We start from the raw sequence: 21,739 nt of genomic DNA, 5'->3' as shown, positions 1-21,739 counted from the left end.
CTCAGTAGGTTCTGGGGTCCAGGGGTGATTTCTCATTGTCTGGTACCTGGCCCCAGGTTGATTTAGGGCAGGGAGATAGTGTCCTGGACTGCAGGAGCCTGGTAAAAGGGGACAGGTGGGATGTGCAAATCAAAAGTGTGCTCCCAGACAGTGCTCTCTCTAAAAAGTAGCTAAGTCTGGGAAGGGCTATGCCTCCCTGGCTTCTGCAAGACTCTAAGATGTCAAAATACATCTCGTAAAATACAGAAGATAAAAAACATGATGAATACAAGCCTGTTTGAAACAGTACTGTAAGAAACACAAGAACAGAGCTGCTTAAATTTTGCTGTGCTTAAAAATCACCTGGGTATTTGTTAAACTATAGATTCTGATTCATTAGATCAGGTGGGGCTTGAGATTCTGCATTTCTAATAAAGTCCTTGGTGATGTTGGGGCCACGCTTTGAGTAGTCAGGGGTAAGAATATCCCTGGGTCACCTTCTACAGGGGGGAGGGGAGAGCCTGACACTGACTGAACCCTGCTTTGAACCAGATACTGCTCGGCACTGAATGTACAGACTTTACCTTGTTTTGCTTGGACAACATCTTTTGCTCATAGGAAAAATCATCCCAATGTTACAGGTAAGGGAACTGAGACTCAGGGTTGTTCAGTAACCTGCCCCAAGGCACTCAGCTATAAGTTAGAAGATGTAAGTGTCTGACTTAAAAACCCAATTTTTTCCTCTACCGCAATGTAAGTACAGATGGTTCTACTCTGATGGAAAATAAAAAGTCTCTGTTGGTAAAGGCTACATAAAATATAAAGTCCATGGACTTGAATCGTGGCCATTTATAGCTTGACTTCTGAAAAGAAGAGAAATTCTGAATGGTGTTCATTACCTGGGGACCAGAAGTAAACGATGCTGACTAAATCACCTGTATTTCATTATAGCCGTTCGAGAAACACTTTCAATGAGATTCCCTATTAAACTGGTGTTTTTCTTTTAAAAACAGATGCATGTACATGGTAAGATATAGACAATAAAAGTCCATCTTCCACCCACATGCCTTCATTTCTACTGCACAGAGATAACTACTGCTAGGTTGGTGTAGCCTTTTAGAAATTCTAGGCAAAGAGTAACCTCCTATGCAAATAATAAACTTGTTCACACGAATTCATTCATCTGGCCATTCATTTTTCGGGGGGGGGGCTGAAGAGTAAATAAAACACACACAACATTCCTCATGCACCTGACATGCCATTAGGGGAGCTAGATCATAAACAAACAAGTGAAATTATGTTCAATAGGGAAAAATTGTAATGAAAATGCTGGGGAGGGGAGCATTTGCAATTTCAAATGCAGTGGTTAAGGAGGGCCTCTTTGAAAAGGTGGTATTTGAGCAGATACACGAAGAAGGTCATCCTATTCCACATTCACTTTTTCCTTTAGCAGCACATGTTGAAGCCCTTGCTGTACCAGGACTTAGAGGTCCACCTCGTTCTTTTTGATGGCTTCATAGTTCTCCACTATTTCCGTATACCATAAGACTGATCGATATTTAGTTATTTCCACAAAGGGAATGTTTTAGATTAATCCCGTTATTTAATTTGTTAGGTGATCGTCTGAGTGGTTATAAGGAGATTCGGGGAGTGTGGTATAAAGCCTGACGAGGTTAGAAAGGGGCTTAAATTAGGTGGGGGCAGTTGTGGCCGTGAACCCTCATGGGCCATTCGACCAGGTGACCGTGTCATCACTGACTATTTACGGAATGCCTGCTTCATGTCAGTGCTCTCCCTTTTCCTGCCGCATCTGAGGCTGGGCTACATCCACCAGGTGCAGGGGGATGGCTGGGAGTTTCTCTATCTGGAAGCCAAGGTGACATCCTACTTGCAACATCTCCCTCAATACAAGGCTACCCTGAAACCCCTGCAGAGTCAAATAAAAACCCTCCAGATGACAAGTTTTCTAAATTTCCCACACAGGAAGCACAGTCAAAAATTTCAGGGAGGAGTTAACCCTCTGGACTCTGGGTACCATCTTCCCCTTTAGGAGGAAGGAAAACAAATAAAACTCCTTACCTTCTAGTAATAGTTATTTACATGGATACAGATGTTTAGCACTGGGCCATATGACCGAACAGATTTCACATTTAATGAAAGATTCATTTATTCATTTAATTATTATCTGGGGGCAGTACCTGAATTATATCAGTACTCTGCCGGGCTCTAGAGGAGGGATAAATATCAGTGCAATATGGTCCCTGTCCTTGTCACCTGCGAGCTCTTAACAAAGACTGGACAAGGGGAAAAAAACAACCATGATTTCAAAGCGGTGTGTGGTAAGTGGTGCCAAGGACAATGCGACAGGAATTATAGTAAAGAAGGAAAGGGGCGGATGCTATGATCAGAGAGGGATGCTGGCTGACAGATAAGCAGGGAGGGATGGAGGTGGAACCAGGCAACTTAGGGGGGGGGTGTGTGTAACATGTACGGATGGAAGGGGACATAAAGTGGCCCAGTAGAGCTTAAACACAGAATGGGGGGGGGTGACTGCTGGTGACAGAACAAGTTGGCTGGAGGGAGGCTGGCAGAGGGTCTGAGGCTCTGACTTTGTCATCAGACGTGAGATAAACGAATGAGTCCTGAAAGAGATCAAGAGAAGCACCGCCAAAGTGTCCCTTCTTCTCTGTCTCTGTTCTTTTTGGCGGGAGAGGGTGTTGCGCACTTTGGTTTTACAACCTCTATTTCTATATCCAGTCATTTTAAAAAACCAACTCAATACTTATCAAAGTCATACATGCCCATAGTGTCAAGAGGTAAGGAGTGTTCCAAGGCCTCTTGTCAAAACCAGCAATCCCCTACCCCACACCCCCGTCTCCACCACCCCCTCCTGCTCCTCAGAAACCACTTTTTTTGTGGTTTATTTTTATTATGAAAGATAACGATTTGCCGGAGCAAGCAGCCTGCTGTACAGGTAAGACTTATGCCCCAACCAGTGGCTAATCTGTGGGCTCGCCCAGGGCAGGAAGACTAACCCGTGAATTGAACCCACCCCTCCCCTTCGAGGAGGCTGAATCCTGTCATGGGAAAAGACACCCCTTGCAGTTCTGAAATGTGCTTCCGTTTATTGAGGTAATGTGTGTACACTGACCTTTCTTAAATGATCAGTTTTTTAGAGATTACCTAATGTCTTCCTACTGTGCCAAATGAGGACAATGTGACATCGTCTTCCACCATCGCCACCTCCCCATAAGCATCCTTCCCCCGTCTTTCCAGTAGGTTACACAGCAGTTTGGGGTAAACTGATACTCTGTGGTTACACCGCTGTCACCATGTAATACTGTTCACTTTTGGGCCACATAGTGTTAGAACCCACATCCTGGCTTGTTCAATATTTCATTCTTCCTGCTGTTGTCTTTTTCTTCCTTCCTTTTTGTGTGTATCTATTACTGACTGCTCTTGAACTTTTCAAAGGAACTATAAAAACCCTCTTAAAACACATTTTTTTTTTAACGTGATCATCTCAGTCAGTTAATCTATCAGACAAGCTTTTCCCTCCAGGAGCCTCCCCGAGTCCGTCAGGTCTCGCGGTTTGGTTTCCCAGGCCAGCTGCCCACCTGTTGTCCTGGGGCTTCTTTTTAACAGCATCTTGCGAAATCCCTGTGCCTCTCGCCTGTGCTGGGTCCCCCGTTTCCTGGATCCCATGGTTTCCGCTTTCTTGGTTTACAGCCTCATTTTTGTAGATCCTCATTCTCTAGTGGCTTCCTGAGGAAAGGTACACGGGAGGTAAATTTGCTGAGACCTTCCTTGCGTGTCTGAAAAACGTCCTAACTCTGCTCTCGCACGTGCTTGCCAGTTACGCTTGCCATTTAGGTCCGAGTGAAAAACCACTGCCCTCGGAATTCTGAAGGCTGAACGGTGTCACCGTCTTCCAGCTTCCAGGGCTGCGGCGGCGAAGTCGGATGCCGCTGGCTTTCCTGATCTGTTATCTGGGACCTGCTTTATTTCTCCGGAAGGTTTTGGACTCTTCCTTTTAATCCCTGGTGTTCTAAAGAAACTTAACAAGGATCTTTTCTTAACCACTGTCTGGGAACTTGCTCTTCCCTTTAAAACTGGAAATTCCTGTCATTCTGATTTGAAAATTTTTCTTGTATTGTTGTTTGATACTTGTCTCCCCACCGTTTTTTTTTTTCTTTCCTATTTTCTCTTTCTGGAACACCTGCGGTTGAAACGTTGAACCCCGTGGATTGATCCACTACATTCCTTGCCTTCTTTTCCCCCACTTTTCCCACCACTGTTCATCTTTGCTTATTTATCTACTTTCTAGAAAGTTTGCCTGACTTTATCTTTTACATGTCTGAACAATTTTTTTTAACCATGAGTTTAATTTCCAAGATATCTTTATTTTCTGATTGTTCCTTATATATATATAAACATATATATAAAACTTCTGTTTTATTTTCATGGAAATAGTACTGTCTCCCATCTTTTGGAAGATACTATAGGTTTTTAAAAGCTCTTCTTTTGCTTCTTGAATTATCTATATTTTCTCTAAGTCCCCCAACCCCCTTCTCTCTCTCTGTTTTGATCTCTATATTTTACTGCATTTTTTGTTGGGGGTTATACTCAAATATCTGGTGACCCTCTCACCATCTATATTTAAGATACTCATATATACATGTGACATTTATCAAATACATATATATATATATATACACATATATATGGAAAGAAAGTGCAGGCTTCAGTTATAGTCAGATGCAGCGAGTCCCTACACAAATGACTGGAGACCTGAGTTGGGGGAGGATGTGCTTACTCCCTGGCAGGCATCCCTGGGAGGTAACCGGGCGGGAACCCAGCCATTTCGCTAGGGACACTCCAATGCCAGTCAGGTTATTTCTTTGAACTATTCAGTTCCTCTAGCTAAGAATTCTTCACACTTTTGTTTCAGGAGCCTGTCTGTGGCTACAGGTGCTCTGGGAGCTATGCTGTGGGACAGTCCAGGAGGGTCTTACCTGTTCACTCTGTGGACTTTCACTCAGTTCCCCTGGTTTCATCTCTCTATCCTGGGCCTTGTTTCCCTGAGTCCAGAGCATCTCTGATTCAGTTTAGCCCAGGACGATGCCTCAAGCCTCCAGGGGGGATGGAGATTTGGTAGCAGCAGTGTGAGGCTGGAGAGGAACAGGGCCAAGCTGTTCTATACACTCTCTCTGTCCCACTAAGTACTACTAACTACTCGGTAACGACTGTTAACCAGTTCCCCTTTTCCAGTCTCACCCCCACACCCTTCCTAAGCCTCCCCAGGGTCCCATGGAATGAATCTGTAGGCTTCTCTCACTCCCCCTCAGCCACCCGCACGCTCCATCACTGGGCCGTCTTCCCCAAGCTTGCCAGCATCTCTTGTTTGGTACCAACTCTTCCTCTGCTCTCTCTCATTCTCACTTTCTGCCTCTTTATGGTTTTTTGATTCTCTGCTGCAATTTTAGGGAGATGTTTGGAAGAAGAAGAGATACGTGCATGTGTTCAATCTGACAGAACCACAAGTTCCCAGTCTTATTAATTTTAGCTTGTCCTCGTGTACTTATACATACTTCACTCTAGTCGAGTTAGTTTATCCAGAGAACTTTAGGCGTTGCCTCAAATCAACTAACTTTCAGGTAGGACATTGCCAAAATCATTTTAATTCTCTGTTATTTTCTAGGGACCCCCAGCAAAGTGAGTTGAATTCCTCCATAAATTTACCTTTATAGGGAATCTCACTGTTACCTTGGCTCTAGAAATTTGGACAAAGAGTCTGTTTGAGGCCGATGCCACATAAATTTTTAAATACACAGGAAGGAGGGAAGGAGGGAAGAGGGGAGGGAGAGATGGAGGAATAACGGAGGGAGGAAAAAAGAAAGAAATGGACCTCAAGAAAATGATTTAAAAACATAATAGGAAGAGGATTGGCCCAAATAAATAACTATTTTGGGAAAAGGTATGTAAATTTATTAAGTAAGATAAGAGACTGCAGAAAATGAAGTGACTTTAAGATAACTAAACAACAGTTGCTCCCTTGGAAGGCAGCTGAGTAATCTCTATCATGGAATATTAGCTGTGAAATGCCAGTTATTCACTAAGTTAGCCAGTAAGAAAATATCCACATGAAAAATTCTCACAGTTACATACACAGGTCACCTTCCAATTATGTACCCACCCTTTTATTGGCTTGAAAGGAATCTATTTTTGGCTTAAGAATGCATATATCCTCACCTCATCCCCCAAACAAATTTAAGTCAGCTTATTTGTTATCCTTTTAACATATTACTTGAATATATTTTTATTTTCCTGAGTACATTTCTTACAAATTTGTCTACCTGAAATTATGTAATTCTCTCTACTCTGTGCCACGCTCAATCATGGACCAATAAGTTTCTAAAAAAATTAATCATGTTGTCAACAAGAACGCTTCTAATGGAGCTGCAGTCACCTCTTTGAGCTTGACAAGATGAAAAACTTTATAGTCAAGACTGATCTCGTTTTGAATCTCAACTCTTTCACTTACGGAATGTGTGGCCTTCAGGGAGCTAGTAATCTCCCCAGTAGGATAATGGACACACTATTATCTACTTCATAGGTTGTTACGTGGATTAAATCATATAATGCAGATAAAGAGCCTGACATATTGTAAGTGCCCAATAGATAAAAGCTATTAAAATCAGAACATGAGAGGAAACTGAAACCCTTGATCTCTAAAAATACACCTTTTCTATGTGAATTGTTTTCACCTCCGTTTTTAGGCATCAGATCGCCAGTATGCTGGTCAACCAGAAGCAGCTTGTCAGCCACGGAAAAGCAAGGGGCAAGTTCTTACAGACAATGAGAGAAAGCAATAGGAAAGTGGGGGACAGGTAAAGGAGACTGGGAAAAAAAGGCAAGTATTTGGGTCAGTCCCTTAACCTTTCTGTAGCTGATTTAACTATAAAATTAGGAGGTGGATAAGTCCCTCCAGATGTTCATGGAAGAGTTCTGTGGCTGGATAATTTTGGAACATGACTCTTTGTCCCACGCTCTCCACCTCCCCTATTCAAGTCAGGGGATCGATTTTTTTTTTTAACCTGGCACACCACAAACTTACTCGCCTACAAATAAATTCTCCCCATTTTTTTCTTTTCAGGTGCTACGTATTAACATCTCGGAAAGGATGGATGAGTTGATCTGTAATTTCCCACCTACAATAGATTTCTCTGGGTTTTATTACATCACCTAAATGTTTGGTTGAGGAAAAAAGGGTAAACATGGTAAGTCAGACGTTTTATTTATTGATGTTTTCTCCTATAGCAGCCCTATTAACTTTTAGAGTGGGAGAAAAATCTTTCATAATTTCAATGAAACTGGACATTTCTACGTCTGGTTTACCAAGTTCATCTGTGCAGGAGCATCAGTGTCTTGGGCAGCTGATCACCAAAGCGCTGCCAAGTCAGTGGATGTGATTTGGTGATGAAGACAGACGTATTACTGGGACACATCTGGCAATTTTGGCAATCAGTGAATGAAATGAATCAACCATGTAGTGATGGGACCAGCTGCTCGGTGATCAACGTGACCTGAATGGAAAATAACTGGGATAAATTCATCCCTAGACTGCAGGACTGGACCCTGACACCAGAATAAAATTCTAACGGGCGTTGAGGATGAGTTACAAAGTAAACCATTAGATCATTTCTAATAATAAAATACTTTCCCTTTTTCTATCAATCTACCAACATCTACTTTATCTGAAAGGGAAAGACTGTGCTGAGCGTTCGCTGGGGAGGAAAGGATGTAGCAGGAAGGAGGCCAGAGAGCCTACCAGAAAAGAACTAGGAGCCAAGTGCTGTCAGTAACTTTCCATGCAGCCTTCAGTAAGTCTTTTGTTTCCTTACTTTCAAAAATAACTATCCTCAAGTAGCTTATAATTTCACTGATTATATTTATATTTACAAATTTGGGATTTCTGTTTAATGCTTTCTCACGTTACAAAATCATTCTTCAAAAAAATTTTTTTTTCTTATTTGGCGGGGTGGAGATAATTAGGTTTATTTTTTAATTTATGTTTAGAGGAGGTACTGGGGATTGAACCCAGGGCCTCATGCATGCTAAGCATGGGCTCTACCCCTTGAGCTATACCCACTGCCCCACCCCCCACAAAATCATTCTTAATGTATCTACCTAGCAGAGATAAAAGTGAATACATATTTTGATGTTCTTTAGTTAATGACATGCAATGAAGCCCCCCGTTTCATCTTACTTGTAGGAATTCTTTCAGAACCTGTTGTGATGTTTTGCCTTTTCCTCTTTCCTTCCCCTCAATCTGCTAAGGTTTTCAAGTGTTATAATTATTACCATATTTTCCCTGAATAATCTACTCTCACCCCCCCCAAAATACTCTCCCTTCTTTTCAAAAGGAAGTTTATCAAAAGACAATTCTGTAGAATCCAAAGGAGGAGTGTGTTGGTAGTAAGGTGGCCAAATGAGGGGTTTCCCACTGCGCAGGACTTTCCGGGCCAAAACCGGCACAGTCCCTGATAAACAGGGACAGTGGGTCACCCTGGTCGGTAGCTTGAGAGGACTCGAAGTGGCAGCGGATGCCTCCTTCAGAAAATTGCCACTTTCTCCCTCCTAGTAGAAGTACTCTTCTTTCAGGGCTGAGCAGCTATAGCAAGCAAACACCAGATGGACGAATGCATTTCATGACCTTTAAGTTTCCTTTATACCAGTGGTTCTCAGTTCTGCCTTCTTACTAAAATCGTCTGGTTAGCTTTTTAAAAATGATACTAATTTCCTGACTTCCCTGGGCTGAAGGTGAGTCGCAGTCACCAGCATGTATGCCTGAAATTCTCCAGCTTATCCTCATGTTACCCAGGGCTAAGAAATAGGATTTGCGTGTGTTCTGAGATTCAAACTACAGGTCTTGCAAGAGCCACCTGAAGCAGGGAGAAATCCACTCTATGATCTCTGGCTTCTTAACTATTGCATGCCAGTTTCCACCTCCACATTTAAAACAAGTGAGAACCCCCAGACTGACTTCAGATGTATTCACCCGGGGTTCATGACCTATTTCATGATCCCTGGTCATGTTTTCATTCTGATCATCAGTCACCACCATCTACTGACATAATTTTTTACATGAGACACTGTGTTAGGTAGGCACCGTGGGGCCGCAAAGATTTACAACTCAAGGTTTCTGCCTTCAGGGAGCTCAATGCAGAAAACATGAAAGGTGACGAAATGATCAAGCAAGTGACCTCAAGAGGAGCTCCAGGAGGAAATGGCTGTGGCCTGGGACGGGTGGGAGATCTGCACGGAGCAAGTAGGATTTAAAGAAGGTCTTTGTGGACTTGCGTAGAATTTCAATGAGAAGGCCAGAAAAGGCCTTCCAAGGATGGAGTGGCTAAGAAGCAATCAGACTACCATATTTAAATATATATGCAAATAATAAAGTTCACATCCTGAGCAACGCAAACTATGCGAGGCCAACTGCTGAGCAAGGGGACGTAACCAGCCTGGTCGCTCTTTTTGGTGGTAACCACTTGTGATGGTGAAAAGAATGAAACCGGCAGAGGAAACAGTTGGTTCAGCATAAGCCAAAAGACAAGCCTGGTCTGTAACTGGGAGAAGGAGCCACGGAGCAGCAGCCCCAGTCCCTTCCGTCTCGTGCGGGGCCCATTGAAGAGACCTGATTACCCGGCATCCAGGCAAAAGCTGCGCAGATCACTGCCAGACCCTTGAGGTTCCTACTCTCTCTCTGATCAGATGATTGTTTAATGTTGAAGGAGCACAAAAAAGCATGCAGAAGCTACGTGTTATCTTTTATGTCCTGTTACGTGATTATCAGTCACTGATTTTCAATTACTTTCCTAACACAGTGGCCTCCTCTCTGGATTTCAAAATGAAAAGCACCACTGTTCCATTTGTCTTTGCCTCCTAAAATAGTTGATTTTCATATTCATTCCAGTATCTGGTCTTCATGCAAGACATTAACTAAATGCCAACGAACGATCTGGGTATGCGTCATCTCAGGAAGTCAGTTGGCAAAATTAACATTTAGAAGTAGGCACCACTGGTTATTTCACACATTATTAACTTATATTACAATTCAAATAAGCTTACAGCTGGCAAAAAAAAAAATCTCTTCTGTAAAGTGATCTCAGACATAATAGGCTTAATCAGAGATAAATTAAATTAGGCAGCCATGCATACTACAGCATATTAATTCTGAGTAGTTATTAAATACATTTTCTGTTATCAGTGGTGTGAACAACATTATATGCAAACAAATTCTTCAAGAGGATAGCAAGTAAAGTTTATCTTTGGGGTGCTGTGTGCCTGACATTTTCCCATGCCTTCTTATAATGTTAAGTAATATTTTCTGCTAATAATGGCACGAGGTTAAGTCTCCATAAATGAGTCAACTTCACTCCCAGGCAAGGAAGCCAAAGGACTACAGACAAAACTGCTGGTGTGGTTTTGGATTTTTCCAAAGGAAACTTTTCTACCTTTCTATGGCAATTTTTAAAAGAAGACATTGGTGAGTCATAGTTGGAGGAAAATTGACCAAAATATAAGGTAGTGGATATTCATCATGTCAAAAGGGATTCATGGTGCATTTCATTGTGTTTTGGGTAACCTGTGCTGCCTGAGAATGTTCAAAGAAGGAAATTATTAAGGTTGAATGCTGTTTTGTAAATAATATCCTACCATTTTCTCTTTCTTTCCCTAAATGGTAGTAATTTAAGCCATCAAGCTAACACTTGGATTCCATAAACTAGCCAGTGGTGCTTATGATAAAAGAAAAGAAAAGAAACAGAGACATGTAAGGAATAAAGAGATGTATCAAGGGAGGTAATGTACACACATACATTCATGCTACCTTTCTGGATGTATTTTTGCCATATTATCTTGTTCTTTTATTAATCAATCAGGCTCTGTCACTTCTATATCCAGAAGCAATTCAAGTTACTAGGTCTAACTCCCCCATCCCCAGGTGTGCCCTCAAGTCTGAGAAAAACGTTTGACATTCTCCGTGCTTTGCACATTTAAAACTCAACGTAAGGTGACAAGAACGTTAAGCTGCCCAGTGAGCAAAACGTGAAACTAATCACTACCTGTTCTTAGCCACGGGTACAGTAATTGGCAAATTAAAGTGCCTGAGAATGGCTGGGCCACCTGCGTCGGAAAGCATCACCTCGGAATGACTAATGAAGACAAATGTATGCAGCTAGCTTTACTGACAACTTCATTCAAGCGCCAGCAGACTGAAAAGGCAACATGATGGTACCAATTTCATTTACCGTAAAGTTCGCATCATGTTGAATTTTTGTTCTTTAAAGGAATGAAACCTAACTGCCCTCGATAATTTGTATATACATACTGGTTGAGTTAAGACTGTTATTTACTCCTGAAAACCCAATGTTTTTCTTTTTAAGATGGCAAACTGGGATCTACTTGCTTATTAAAATGTTGGATTTGTAGCTTTATAACAACTAGATTCAAATAAATACAAATACTTCAAAAGAGAAAATGAGTTTGTTTTAATACATTTGCTACTATTCATCCATCCATCCATCCATGTATTCGACATTTACTGAACACCTACTATGTGCTAGGCACTTCTTGATATCTGGCAGAGAGAGATGAATGACGACATCTCCTTAAGGAGCCTGTCAACTATTGGAGGAAAGTTGAATGCACACCCACAACTAGGAGAGACTACTTATTATGTAGGAATATTTTCAGAGTACCTCCCTCTTCCTTAGAGACTTCAAAGAGAAGACCTTGAGCTGTGTTCTAGCACAGTATAAAGAGGGCACAAAAGGAAGAGTTTTTGAGGCCAAACAAGCTCGAGAAAAATCTTCCACGATGAGAGAATGTAGCATGTGCAGAAATCAACAGAAGGTCATGGTCTGACTGAGGAAAAGGGACCGCCTTCAGAGTACAAGAAGGAAATAAATACAAGAGACAAGAAGTCAACAGATGATGAAGGTGAATGCTAGGCAAGGATGAGAATGTGAGGGGCCCCAGAAGGCAAGCCCAGGACTTGGGATTTACTTCTATGAGGCAGTAGTTTGCAAAACACGTGCCCAGGGGCTCCAGGAAGGGAGGGAGACAGACCGGGGAGGAGTGAAAAGTGGGGGAGAGGCTGGGCAGTCAGGACTCCGGGCTCCACAACTCTGCCTCAACCATGGTAGCTTTGACAATATCTGTCTTCTGCGGCACCTTTTAAGTGTTAAAATAATTTTTAATTTGAAATAATTTCAGATTTACAGAAAACCTGCAAAGAGTTTCCATAAACACCTCACCGGGTTTCCCCTAATATTAACCTTTTTACGTTACTGTGGCACAACCAAGAAACCAACATTGCAATTCACCAAACCCCAGACTACATTCCTATTTCACCAGTGTTTCCAGTTGTGGCCTTCCTCTGCTCCAGACTCCAGGCCAAGACGCCACACTGCATTGAGTCATCATGTCTCTTTTGTCTCTTTTGGTGTGTGACAGGTTCTCAGTTTTTCCTGGTTACTCATGACCTTGACAGTCTTGAGAAAGATGTGCCAGGTACTTCACAGAAGGCCCCTGTGGGTCCGCCTGATGTTTTCCTCATGGTTAGACTAGGATTGTGGGTTTTGGGAAGAGTTCCACAGTGGTGACGTACACTTTTCATCATGGCAGACTGGGGGACATATATCATCGACAAGACTTGGTACCTGCAATGCTAACCTTGATCACTCGGTTAAGGTAGTGCTAACCAGGCTAAAGCTACTGTTCTTCATCTTCACGTACTCTCTTATTTGGAAGTTAGTCACTAAGTCCAGCCCACATTCAAGGATGAGGGGTAAGCCTCACTTCCTGGAGGAGCCTCTATCTACGTATATTATCTGGAATTATTCTACAAGGAAGATTTGTCACTTCTACTCCTATTATTTGTTCAATCATTTATTTAAATTAAGAACTCATATATATTTACTTTATACTTTAGGTTATAATCCAATACCAATCCAATTTTATCGCTCAGATTGTTCCTGCTTTGGCCATTGGGAACTTTTTTCAAGTTGGCTCTTACTGTCCTTTGATATGCTCTCATCCTCCATTTTTTTCTCCCCCAAACATAAATCACATTTTTATGAAAAACTGATTTTTTTTCTGAAACAAAAACGTAAGTGAGAAGAGTGGCATTGTTCTATATTTTAAAAAATTCCTTTGCTGTGCAGAAGCTTGTAAGTTTGGTCCCATTTGTTTATTCTTGCTTTTATTTCTATTGTTTGGGTAGACTGCCCTAGGAGAGCATTTCTGAGATGAATATCAGATAATGTTTTGCCTGTATTTTCTTCTAGGAGGTTTACTGTATCTTGTCTTATGTTCCTTTAATGCCTGGCATAATCAAAGACATCCTTTTGTTTTTTGAGCACTTTATTGTTTTAGAGCATAGCAGATGATCCAGGCTTATATTGTACTTTCACTGCCCCAGCCCTAGAACCAGCCATTTCTCCAAGGATCCCTAGTTCCTTTTAATGGGGGATGACATTTAGAAACCAGTATCTGGGCATGGGTGTGCTAGATGCTACTGAGATATCACTGCTCCCAGGCTCTGCCAGCAGAAAGAGTTAGGAAATGTATGTATATATTCAAGCCCAAATATATATACATAGCTGTAATTGGTTTTGTGTCTGTCCATCTGTATCTACAATTACACTGAACATGAGCTCATACTGACATGTCCAACTCTAATCCATTACTAACTGGTTCATTCTGGCTTTCCTTCCTTGCTTATCTGCAAGGGCCTCGACAGGGAGAAATCTGGCTCTCCTCATCCAGTTACTTATTTGTTCAAATCCAATATTTGAAACTTACTTTGAAAACAAATTTCTATTCCTTTAAAATAATGGAAAAAAGCTTGCAAATAAACATTGATAAGAGAGGTCCTTAAATTATTTAATGTAGTAAAGTGTATTATTAAATTTATACTTTTAAGAATATTGTTCTGAGACTGAGGGAGGGATGGATTGAAGGGGTCTGAGAGCTGAGATAAGGATAAATGTTACAGAGGATGCAGAGATACTCTACACATGACAGTAAGGGCCTGAGATAAAACAGCAACTATGGAAAAACAGAAGAAGGAATTTATCTGAGTAATACTTTAGAAGATTAATGCATGGAACTTGAGTGATTAGATGCGTAAAGTGAGAGAGAGAAGCTGGAGATAAAAATGGCTTAAGTAATGGGATGAATGGTGTCCTTTAATCTGAGGTAGAAAATACAGTGGGAGGAAAGAATTTAAAATGGAATTTTAGGGCATTTAAAATGGAACATCCGTGTGGACATGTTTCAAAGACCTCATGAAATGTGGTTCTGGATTTCAAGAAAGTTGTCTAAGCTGTAAAACTGAATTTCAGGATCCTAATCAAAAAAGGAAGATGGAAAATCTTGGGACTGGATAAAAAAGCCAGGAATATGGGAAGAATAAGAAACAGAAAATCAGGGACAACAGTCTAGACAACATTAATATTGAGAAATACATGCTGAATTCTAACACAAGCCATAATGAAATGGAGTTTTGAATTAGATAATATATAGTGTTACATAAATATAACACAGGATTACTTTTTATCCATTATCATCTTTGCTCTTGTTTTGTTTTCACCAATTATTTCCTGCATCTTCTGGGCACACAGAAAGACTATAATTCCCACTAGTCCTTGCATTTAGGTGTAAGCACGTAACCAGTTCTACCCAAAGGAATGTGGATTACACACGTAGCCTTTAAAATTTCCTGTGGGATCCTCTACTTAATTGTCTATTTTACTATTTCCTTAATATCAGGTATAAGATAGAGAGGAAGATTACAAGAATAATAGAGAAAAACTGTATGACAGATTCAAAGGATAAAGAAAAATTTTTGAAAAAAATTTATAAACCACTCATGATAAAACACTTATCAACTAGGAATGGAAGAGAACATTCCCAATATGATAAAACAAAAATCTCTGAAAATCCTACAGCTAAAATTTTTCTCAATTTTTAATACAGTAGAAGACTCCTCATAAAATCAGGAGTAAGGCAAGGATGCCCAGTCTCACCACTTCCATGCAATACTGTATAGGAGGTTTGAGCCACTGCAATAAAGTAAGAAAAAAGAAACAAATCATAAAATTTACAAAGAAACAAAAGTGTCTCTCTGCACATATTGTGTATAAAAAAATCCTATGAAATCTACCAAACAACATTTAGAACTAATAAGGAAACTTACAAAAAAAATTACAGGGCACACTTTTATTTTTTTATTGCTATATAATTCACATAACATATGTTTCACCCATTTAAAGTGTATGATTCAGTGATTTTTTGGTATATTCACAAGGTTGTGCAACCATTATCCTTATCTAATTCCAGGATATTTTCATCATTCAAAAAGAAAGCTGTACCTATTAGCAGTCACTCTCCATTTACTTCCTGACACCACTAATCTACACCCTCTCTCCATGAAGTTGCCTACTCTGGATATTTCATATAAATGGAATTATACAATATGGGGTCTTTTGTGTCTGGCTTCTTTCAATTAGCACAGTGTTTTCAAGGTTCATCCACATTGTAGCATTTATTTGTATTTCATCCCTTTTCTTGGCTGAAAAATGTTATTCCAAGATAATACCATAATTGTAGTTTTATGTGTTAGCAGGAGACAATTGGAAGATAAAAACTTTAAATTCTACCAAATTATTTGAAGTATATAAAATTGTTACAATAAATGAACCAAGAGGCACACAAGAATTATACACTAAAAATTATAAAATATTGCTGACAAATATTAAATAAGACCTATAACCAAAGAGAGAGTGTATATTTATGGATTGAAAGGCTCAATATTGATGTCAATTCTGCCCAAATTGAGCCTTAGATTCAACATATCCTCAACTGTAATCCCACTAAGCTGATTATTTTTAGAAATTGGCAAGTAATTCTAAAGTCTACATATATTTTCAGAAGAACTAGGTTATCTAAGCCAATTTTGTAAAAGAAGAACAAAGATGGAGGACTTAGACCATCTGACCTGAAGACTTACCATAAAGGTACAGTAATCAATACAATATGGCATTAGCATAAGGAGCAACAAAATTAAAGGAACAGAATAGAGAGCTTCAAAATAGATGCACATTTATGTGGTCATGTGATTTTTGAAAGAAGCACTAAGGTATTCCAATAGGGAAAGGAAAGGTTTTTCAAAATAGTGGTGGAAGAATTAAATATCTTATACAGGAAATAATAAACCCTGCCCTGACCTCACATAATACACAGAAGTTAATTCAACACGGATCATAAATCTAATATAAAAGTTAAAACCATAAAGCTTTTCAAAGACATCATAAATTTTTTTGACTTGGGGGTAAAGTTATCTTAAGATACAAAAATCAATGAAAGAAAAAGGTCAACAGACTATACCCTCAAAATTAAAACTTCTGCTCATCAAAAGACATCATTAAGAGAATGAATAGGCAAGTCATAGATTGGAATTGGAAGGAAATAGTTGCAAAGTATACATCTAATAAAATACTGGAATACATACATCTTACACCTCAAAAATAAAAATACAAACAATCCAATATAAAGATGAGCAAATAACTATTTAATGGATGGACACCTTACAAAGGAAGATACATGAACGGCGAGTAAGTACTTGAAGATGTCATGGAAAATGAATAGTAAATCACAATGAAATATCACCACAAACCTGATTTTAGCTTACCAGGTTGGCTAAAGTTAAAGAGACTGATAATACCAAATGCTTTGGGGAATGTGTGACAATTAAATCTATCGTATATTGTTGGTGGGGAAGTAAAATGGTGCAACTACTTTGGAAAAAGATCTGATAATTTCTTCTAAAACTGAATATACACCTACCTATAACTATTCCACTCTTAGATATTGACTTAATAGAAATGATGGCCTATGCTTACAGAAAGACTTGTTCAAGAATGTTCACAGCAACATCATTCAGAAAAGAAGAGCACAAGTGTCCATCCAAAGAAGAACATAAACAAACTGTGGTACATGAATACAATCAAATGTCACTCAGTGAGAGATAGACATGAATTACTGATAGACTCAAGGATAGACTTATCTCAAAAACACAGTACGGAAAAGAAACCTGAGAAAAAAAGAGTATGTAGTATATGATTCTCTTTGCATAAAGTTCTAAAAGTAGACATGATTTTCTCTGGGGGTGGGTAGGGGATGAAGATGTGCTAGGAAGGTGTGTAAGGGAAATTTCCGGGGTAATACACAGTTGGGGGAGCACAGAAGTATGTATCTGTTGGAACTCACAGAAATGCACACTTAAGATCTACGTACTTTATGTAAGTACATATGTAAATTTTACTGTAAAATTTTTACTTAAAAAGAAGAATCATAAAAAAATCATCAACTTTGAATTCTAGTAATGATACATATGCCGAAGCATGAGGGGGAATCTTACTGATGTCTGCAACTTACTTTGAAGTGCTTCCAAAACCAAGATGAATTCATGGGTGAATAAAGGGAGGCACAGGGGTGAGTATGCGAATAGTCACTGCAAATTTCTTTCAACTTTTCTGTGTGGTTACACATTTTCATAATAAAATGGTGCAAGAGAAAAAAAAATCCTTAAAAACTGAGTGTTTCACAATAAATAACAAATAAAAGGAAAAAGTTAAAAAAAAAAAGAAAGAAAGCAATCCCAACTTCATTAAAGGATGAGCCATGAGAAACTGGCAAAGTTTTAAAATAAATAGTCCAAGTCTTAATTTCATTATTTGTGTCATGTAAATGATAGTAACTCCTATACAGGATGTTAAAGGACTACACTTGCTAAGATATGTAAAGAACAGTTTCTGATATCAATAAGCCCTGAGTAAATATCTTAGCTACTATTTTTAGTGAGCACGGAGTGCCTCAGGCCATAAATCCAGTTTTTTTTAATTTATTAATTTAAAAATAAAATGTCTCAGAAACAGAAGAGGAAGACGATGTTTGCACACTTTGCCAAGGCAATTGTTATGTCTGTTGTATAAATCAGATTCCTTGTGATTATTTTTCTGTGCATGAGTGTCATTTATCAGGACCCCTAAGCGAACGAGCTAGTAGAAAGGAAATACGATATTTTTAAAAACCCATAAAGCATATTTTTAGAAATGGTATTTCCTTGACTTTCATTCCAGGAAAACGCTAACACATGGCATGGAGCATGCTAGGCCCAGAAAAGCAAGCCTGCCAGATGCCACAGCAATAAATAGAGCGGGGCTTTGGAGAGAAAATGTAAAACGGGATGTTAATGTAAAATGCAACGTTACATTACCATCTGATAACCTTACCATCTGGTATTCAGCCCACTGAAATGAGCGGGTTTTGGGAAATTCACCTTTGTCGGTCACCTTTAATTAATTTTCTTACTTATTTGTGTAGCAAACATTTAAATCACAATCTACTATGGGCAAAGTTCTATGCATGTCCTCCAGGGCCTTCGCAAAATGAAGCTGGGTGAGGTAATTTTAGAACAAGCTCTAAGTGCAGTGTAATGAGAGGTCAGTACTATTTACTAACTAGTAACTACTAACTACCACTACTACTAACTATGTATGTAATAGTAAACAGTAATTTACCATTGACACCTGCCACGTCCTTTTTCAATATTCGTTTTAAAAAAGACAATTTTAGCATTTTCAGTCAACAGATTAAGCAACCACATATTTTCACAAAGGACAGGAATTCTCAGAGAGGAAAGAAAGGTAGCAGAATGTGTTATGTGGGTTATGTCTTACTTTGCTGAGGAATGCCTAAGTAGAAATACGTTTTTATAAACTGTATTTTCTGTAGTACTTACAATATGATCATTTTTATAAATAGATATTTTAAATGCAGGTGGAATTTCTTCATGTGATACCTTTCACTTTGAATTCAGTAATGTTTCTGAGAAGAGAACTGAGCTCCAGAATGCTGAAAATTGCTTCATCCTACAATGACTGCTGTCCTTTGGGTTTTCAAATACATACACTTGTGATAATTCTAAGCAACTGTGATTGACGGATTTTTACCCAGAATTCGTAAATAACAACAAAACATTCTTCTAAGTTAAAGGAAAAGTACATTCCATTCCTTTCACTCATCTTTATTTTGGGATTATACGTTCTCTGGTAAAATTTAGGATGGAATTTCAAACAGTGTTGGCATTGTTCAGTTAATAGCAGTCTTTTGTGTGTGTGAAAAATTTCAAATGAATGGAAATGGTCTTAGACATTTTATCTAGAAAACTTGCGCCCATAGTATTTATTCAAATGTTGTCCATACTTGCAGGAAAGAAGTCAGAAAAATGTCTGTCTCATAAAAAAAATGTCATCCCCTTGTGTGTATTTAAAAAAGAACCCCCTACCCTACACCCAGTACACATACACACAACCCTTGTGCTATCAATAGAAGCTAAAGATAAAATTAAAGAAACACTGACTGCATGCCAAATTCGGGGATAACGGGGAAGAAAAAGCTGGTCGGCAATCACCTCTCTCGGCTCTTATCTTTTCCTCCCACTTATCTCTCCCAGGCTGGGATGTCCATACTCCATGACCTCTTTCTTGGGTGGAGACGCAAGCTGTGAGTCAGGTGCCCTGCACTTTAATGTCTTATTATTCTTCCTCTTGAGTGAAACCTTACTGTTAAGAGGAAATAAAATGCTAGATGTAAATGAAAATACTCATCACCTGGAAATCCTCTTTCTGGACTTTGGCACCAATACACCTGTAATCTTGACGCATCCTTTCAATTTAAATAGTACTGAATTTGTCAGAGAAGTGTATTAGGAGACCTATATTCACCACTGACTTTTGGTGAATCCACTGTTTTCTAAATTAATACAAGTTGCTTAGGACAATGAAAGGCTAAACTTCTATAATCCCTTCGAATGCAGATCATCTTAGAGTAAAAGTACAGGGAGAAATCAGAGATTCATAAAGCAAGACAGAGAGGGTTTTTTTTGTTGCTGCTGAGATTCTTATTAGCCACAAGCTTATATTATGTATTTACTTGAGTGTTTAACTGCCTTGAAATTAAAAATCACATAATTCCAACAAGTGTGCTCTTTCGAGTTCACCCAAATTAAGGAGGCTTCTCTATATTAATTTTGTTTCTTTCACAAGCATCCTTGAGAGCCTTTGTCCTTAATTATTTGTGTCTATGTTTCAAGTATTAACAGTACACTTGAAATTCACAGTTTTTCTAAGTTCCTAACAATTACTTAGCTTTGTTTTCTGCCTAGACTTGTTAACCTAATTTTGTCTTCAACCCTTTGGGGAATGATGCATTGCTTACCTTTAAATTTTGCATGGCTGTTTCTGTATTAAAGAATCCAAATTCAGGTTTCAATTTACTCAATATGAATTCGCTAATCCTCTCATCTGAATTAAAAACCACACTTTTTTTTTCATTCCTCTCCATTACGTTTCAAATTTTAACAGATGCTTTCTCAAATTATATTTGAAAAGCTTATAATCCAACATCATGACCAAGCTTTTTTCTGCCTGGCACTGGCGGCCTAATTATTTCTTGCTTTCTTTTTATGGACTCTGATATAAAAGAAAAGGAAAAGAAAATGCAGAAGGATGACAGCAGGCCTATTACTAGACACATATCCTCAATCTCCTCTGCAGCTTCATCTTCTTGGATGGTCTCTGAACCCAGGGGCTCCGCCCTCACTCCTGAGCGAACGGGCCTGCACAGGAAGGGAGGGGAACGGAAGGCAGGCCGCGGAGCTGAAGATAATTTGAGCTGAGTCCTGAAGCCATACCTTGGAAGCAGATGGATGGGCAGAGCAGCTATCTGACTTTCTAAAATGAAATCCACCAGAAATTAAGACTGTGGGAATTCCGGCATACTTATTAACAAATATACCAAAGGTCATCCGCAAATCTATCATTTGGATGGATACTGGCAAAAAATCAAATATTTACTGTTAGGAAATAGCACTAATTATCTTATATTGGGGGTATTAGTGCTACCAGGACACATTTTACTTAAAAACATATGTGAGCTAAGATTGAAAAGCGTTTCCCTGCTGATTTCAGACATACAAGAGCGCCTGAGTGGTGCGGGGATGCCCAGCAGAACCGCTACAGGTAATATGTGCAGGAATTTCTGACAGAAATCCTATTTTCTGAAGACTTACACTCAGCTGAAGAAGTCTGTTGAAAACTAAACTTGGTACAAATCTTAGCTTAGCAGAATTCCATCAAATGCAACAAAAATAAAGATTAAGGAAGGGAAAAAAATTTCCTATAAACTTGACTTTCAGAAAAGACCAGAGCACTGCTTGCAAGGGAAACCAAAGGAAATTCTCAATACTTATTAATCTTTTTATATAGAAAATTACATTTGGCAAGTGCTGAGATCATTTACAGTCTAATAATTTCCAGTATCTTGAAAGGAATAAATAATTAAAAAGAGCAAGAATTGAACCCAAGAAAGGCTCTGTCAGTTCTAGAAATAATTGCTTTTACTCTTCAATTTTTCAAAGTTTCATTGTTTTTTTTTCTAGTGGTGTCAATTGGCTCAGCCCACAGTCATATACATAAATATAATTGAAAAACTTTAATCTCATAGAATAACAAAACAGAACAGAATTTCACAGTAGTCTTAACTCTGACATATACGGCTCTTAAAATTCTAAGAGTAGACACTTATTTTTAGAGTCCTAAATAACCTGGGAACCCTAAAGTCTCTAAAA

General features: G+C 39.1%; 1 protein-coding gene across 13 annotated transcripts in view; it reads right to left on the bottom strand.

Moving 5' to 3' along the window:
* ENOX1 (ecto-NOX disulfide-thiol exchanger 1) overlaps nucleotides 1-21,739 on the bottom strand; it is a 509,205-nt gene that overhangs the window by 232,729 nt on the left and 254,737 nt on the right. For 10 of the 13 annotated variants that reach the window (XM_072976293.1, XM_072976300.1, XM_072976296.1 and 7 more), the window contains one exon: nucleotides 3,597-3,744. The exons of the other annotated variants lie outside the window; for them this stretch is intronic. In XM_072976293.1, the coding sequence (XP_072832394.1) occupies nucleotides 3,597-3,684 (88 nt within the window). In that variant the 5' untranslated portion in view covers nucleotides 3,685-3,744. The remainder of the gene's footprint in view (nucleotides 1-3,596; nucleotides 3,745-21,739) is intronic. 13 annotated transcript variants of the gene reach the window in all.

This window comes from Vicugna pacos, chromosome 14 (assembly GCF_048564905.1).
Source record: "Vicugna pacos chromosome 14, VicPac4, whole genome shotgun sequence".
Lineage (NCBI taxonomy): Eukaryota > Metazoa > Chordata > Mammalia > Artiodactyla > Camelidae > Vicugna > Vicugna pacos.
This window is presented reverse-complemented; position numbering and strand designations above follow the sequence as displayed.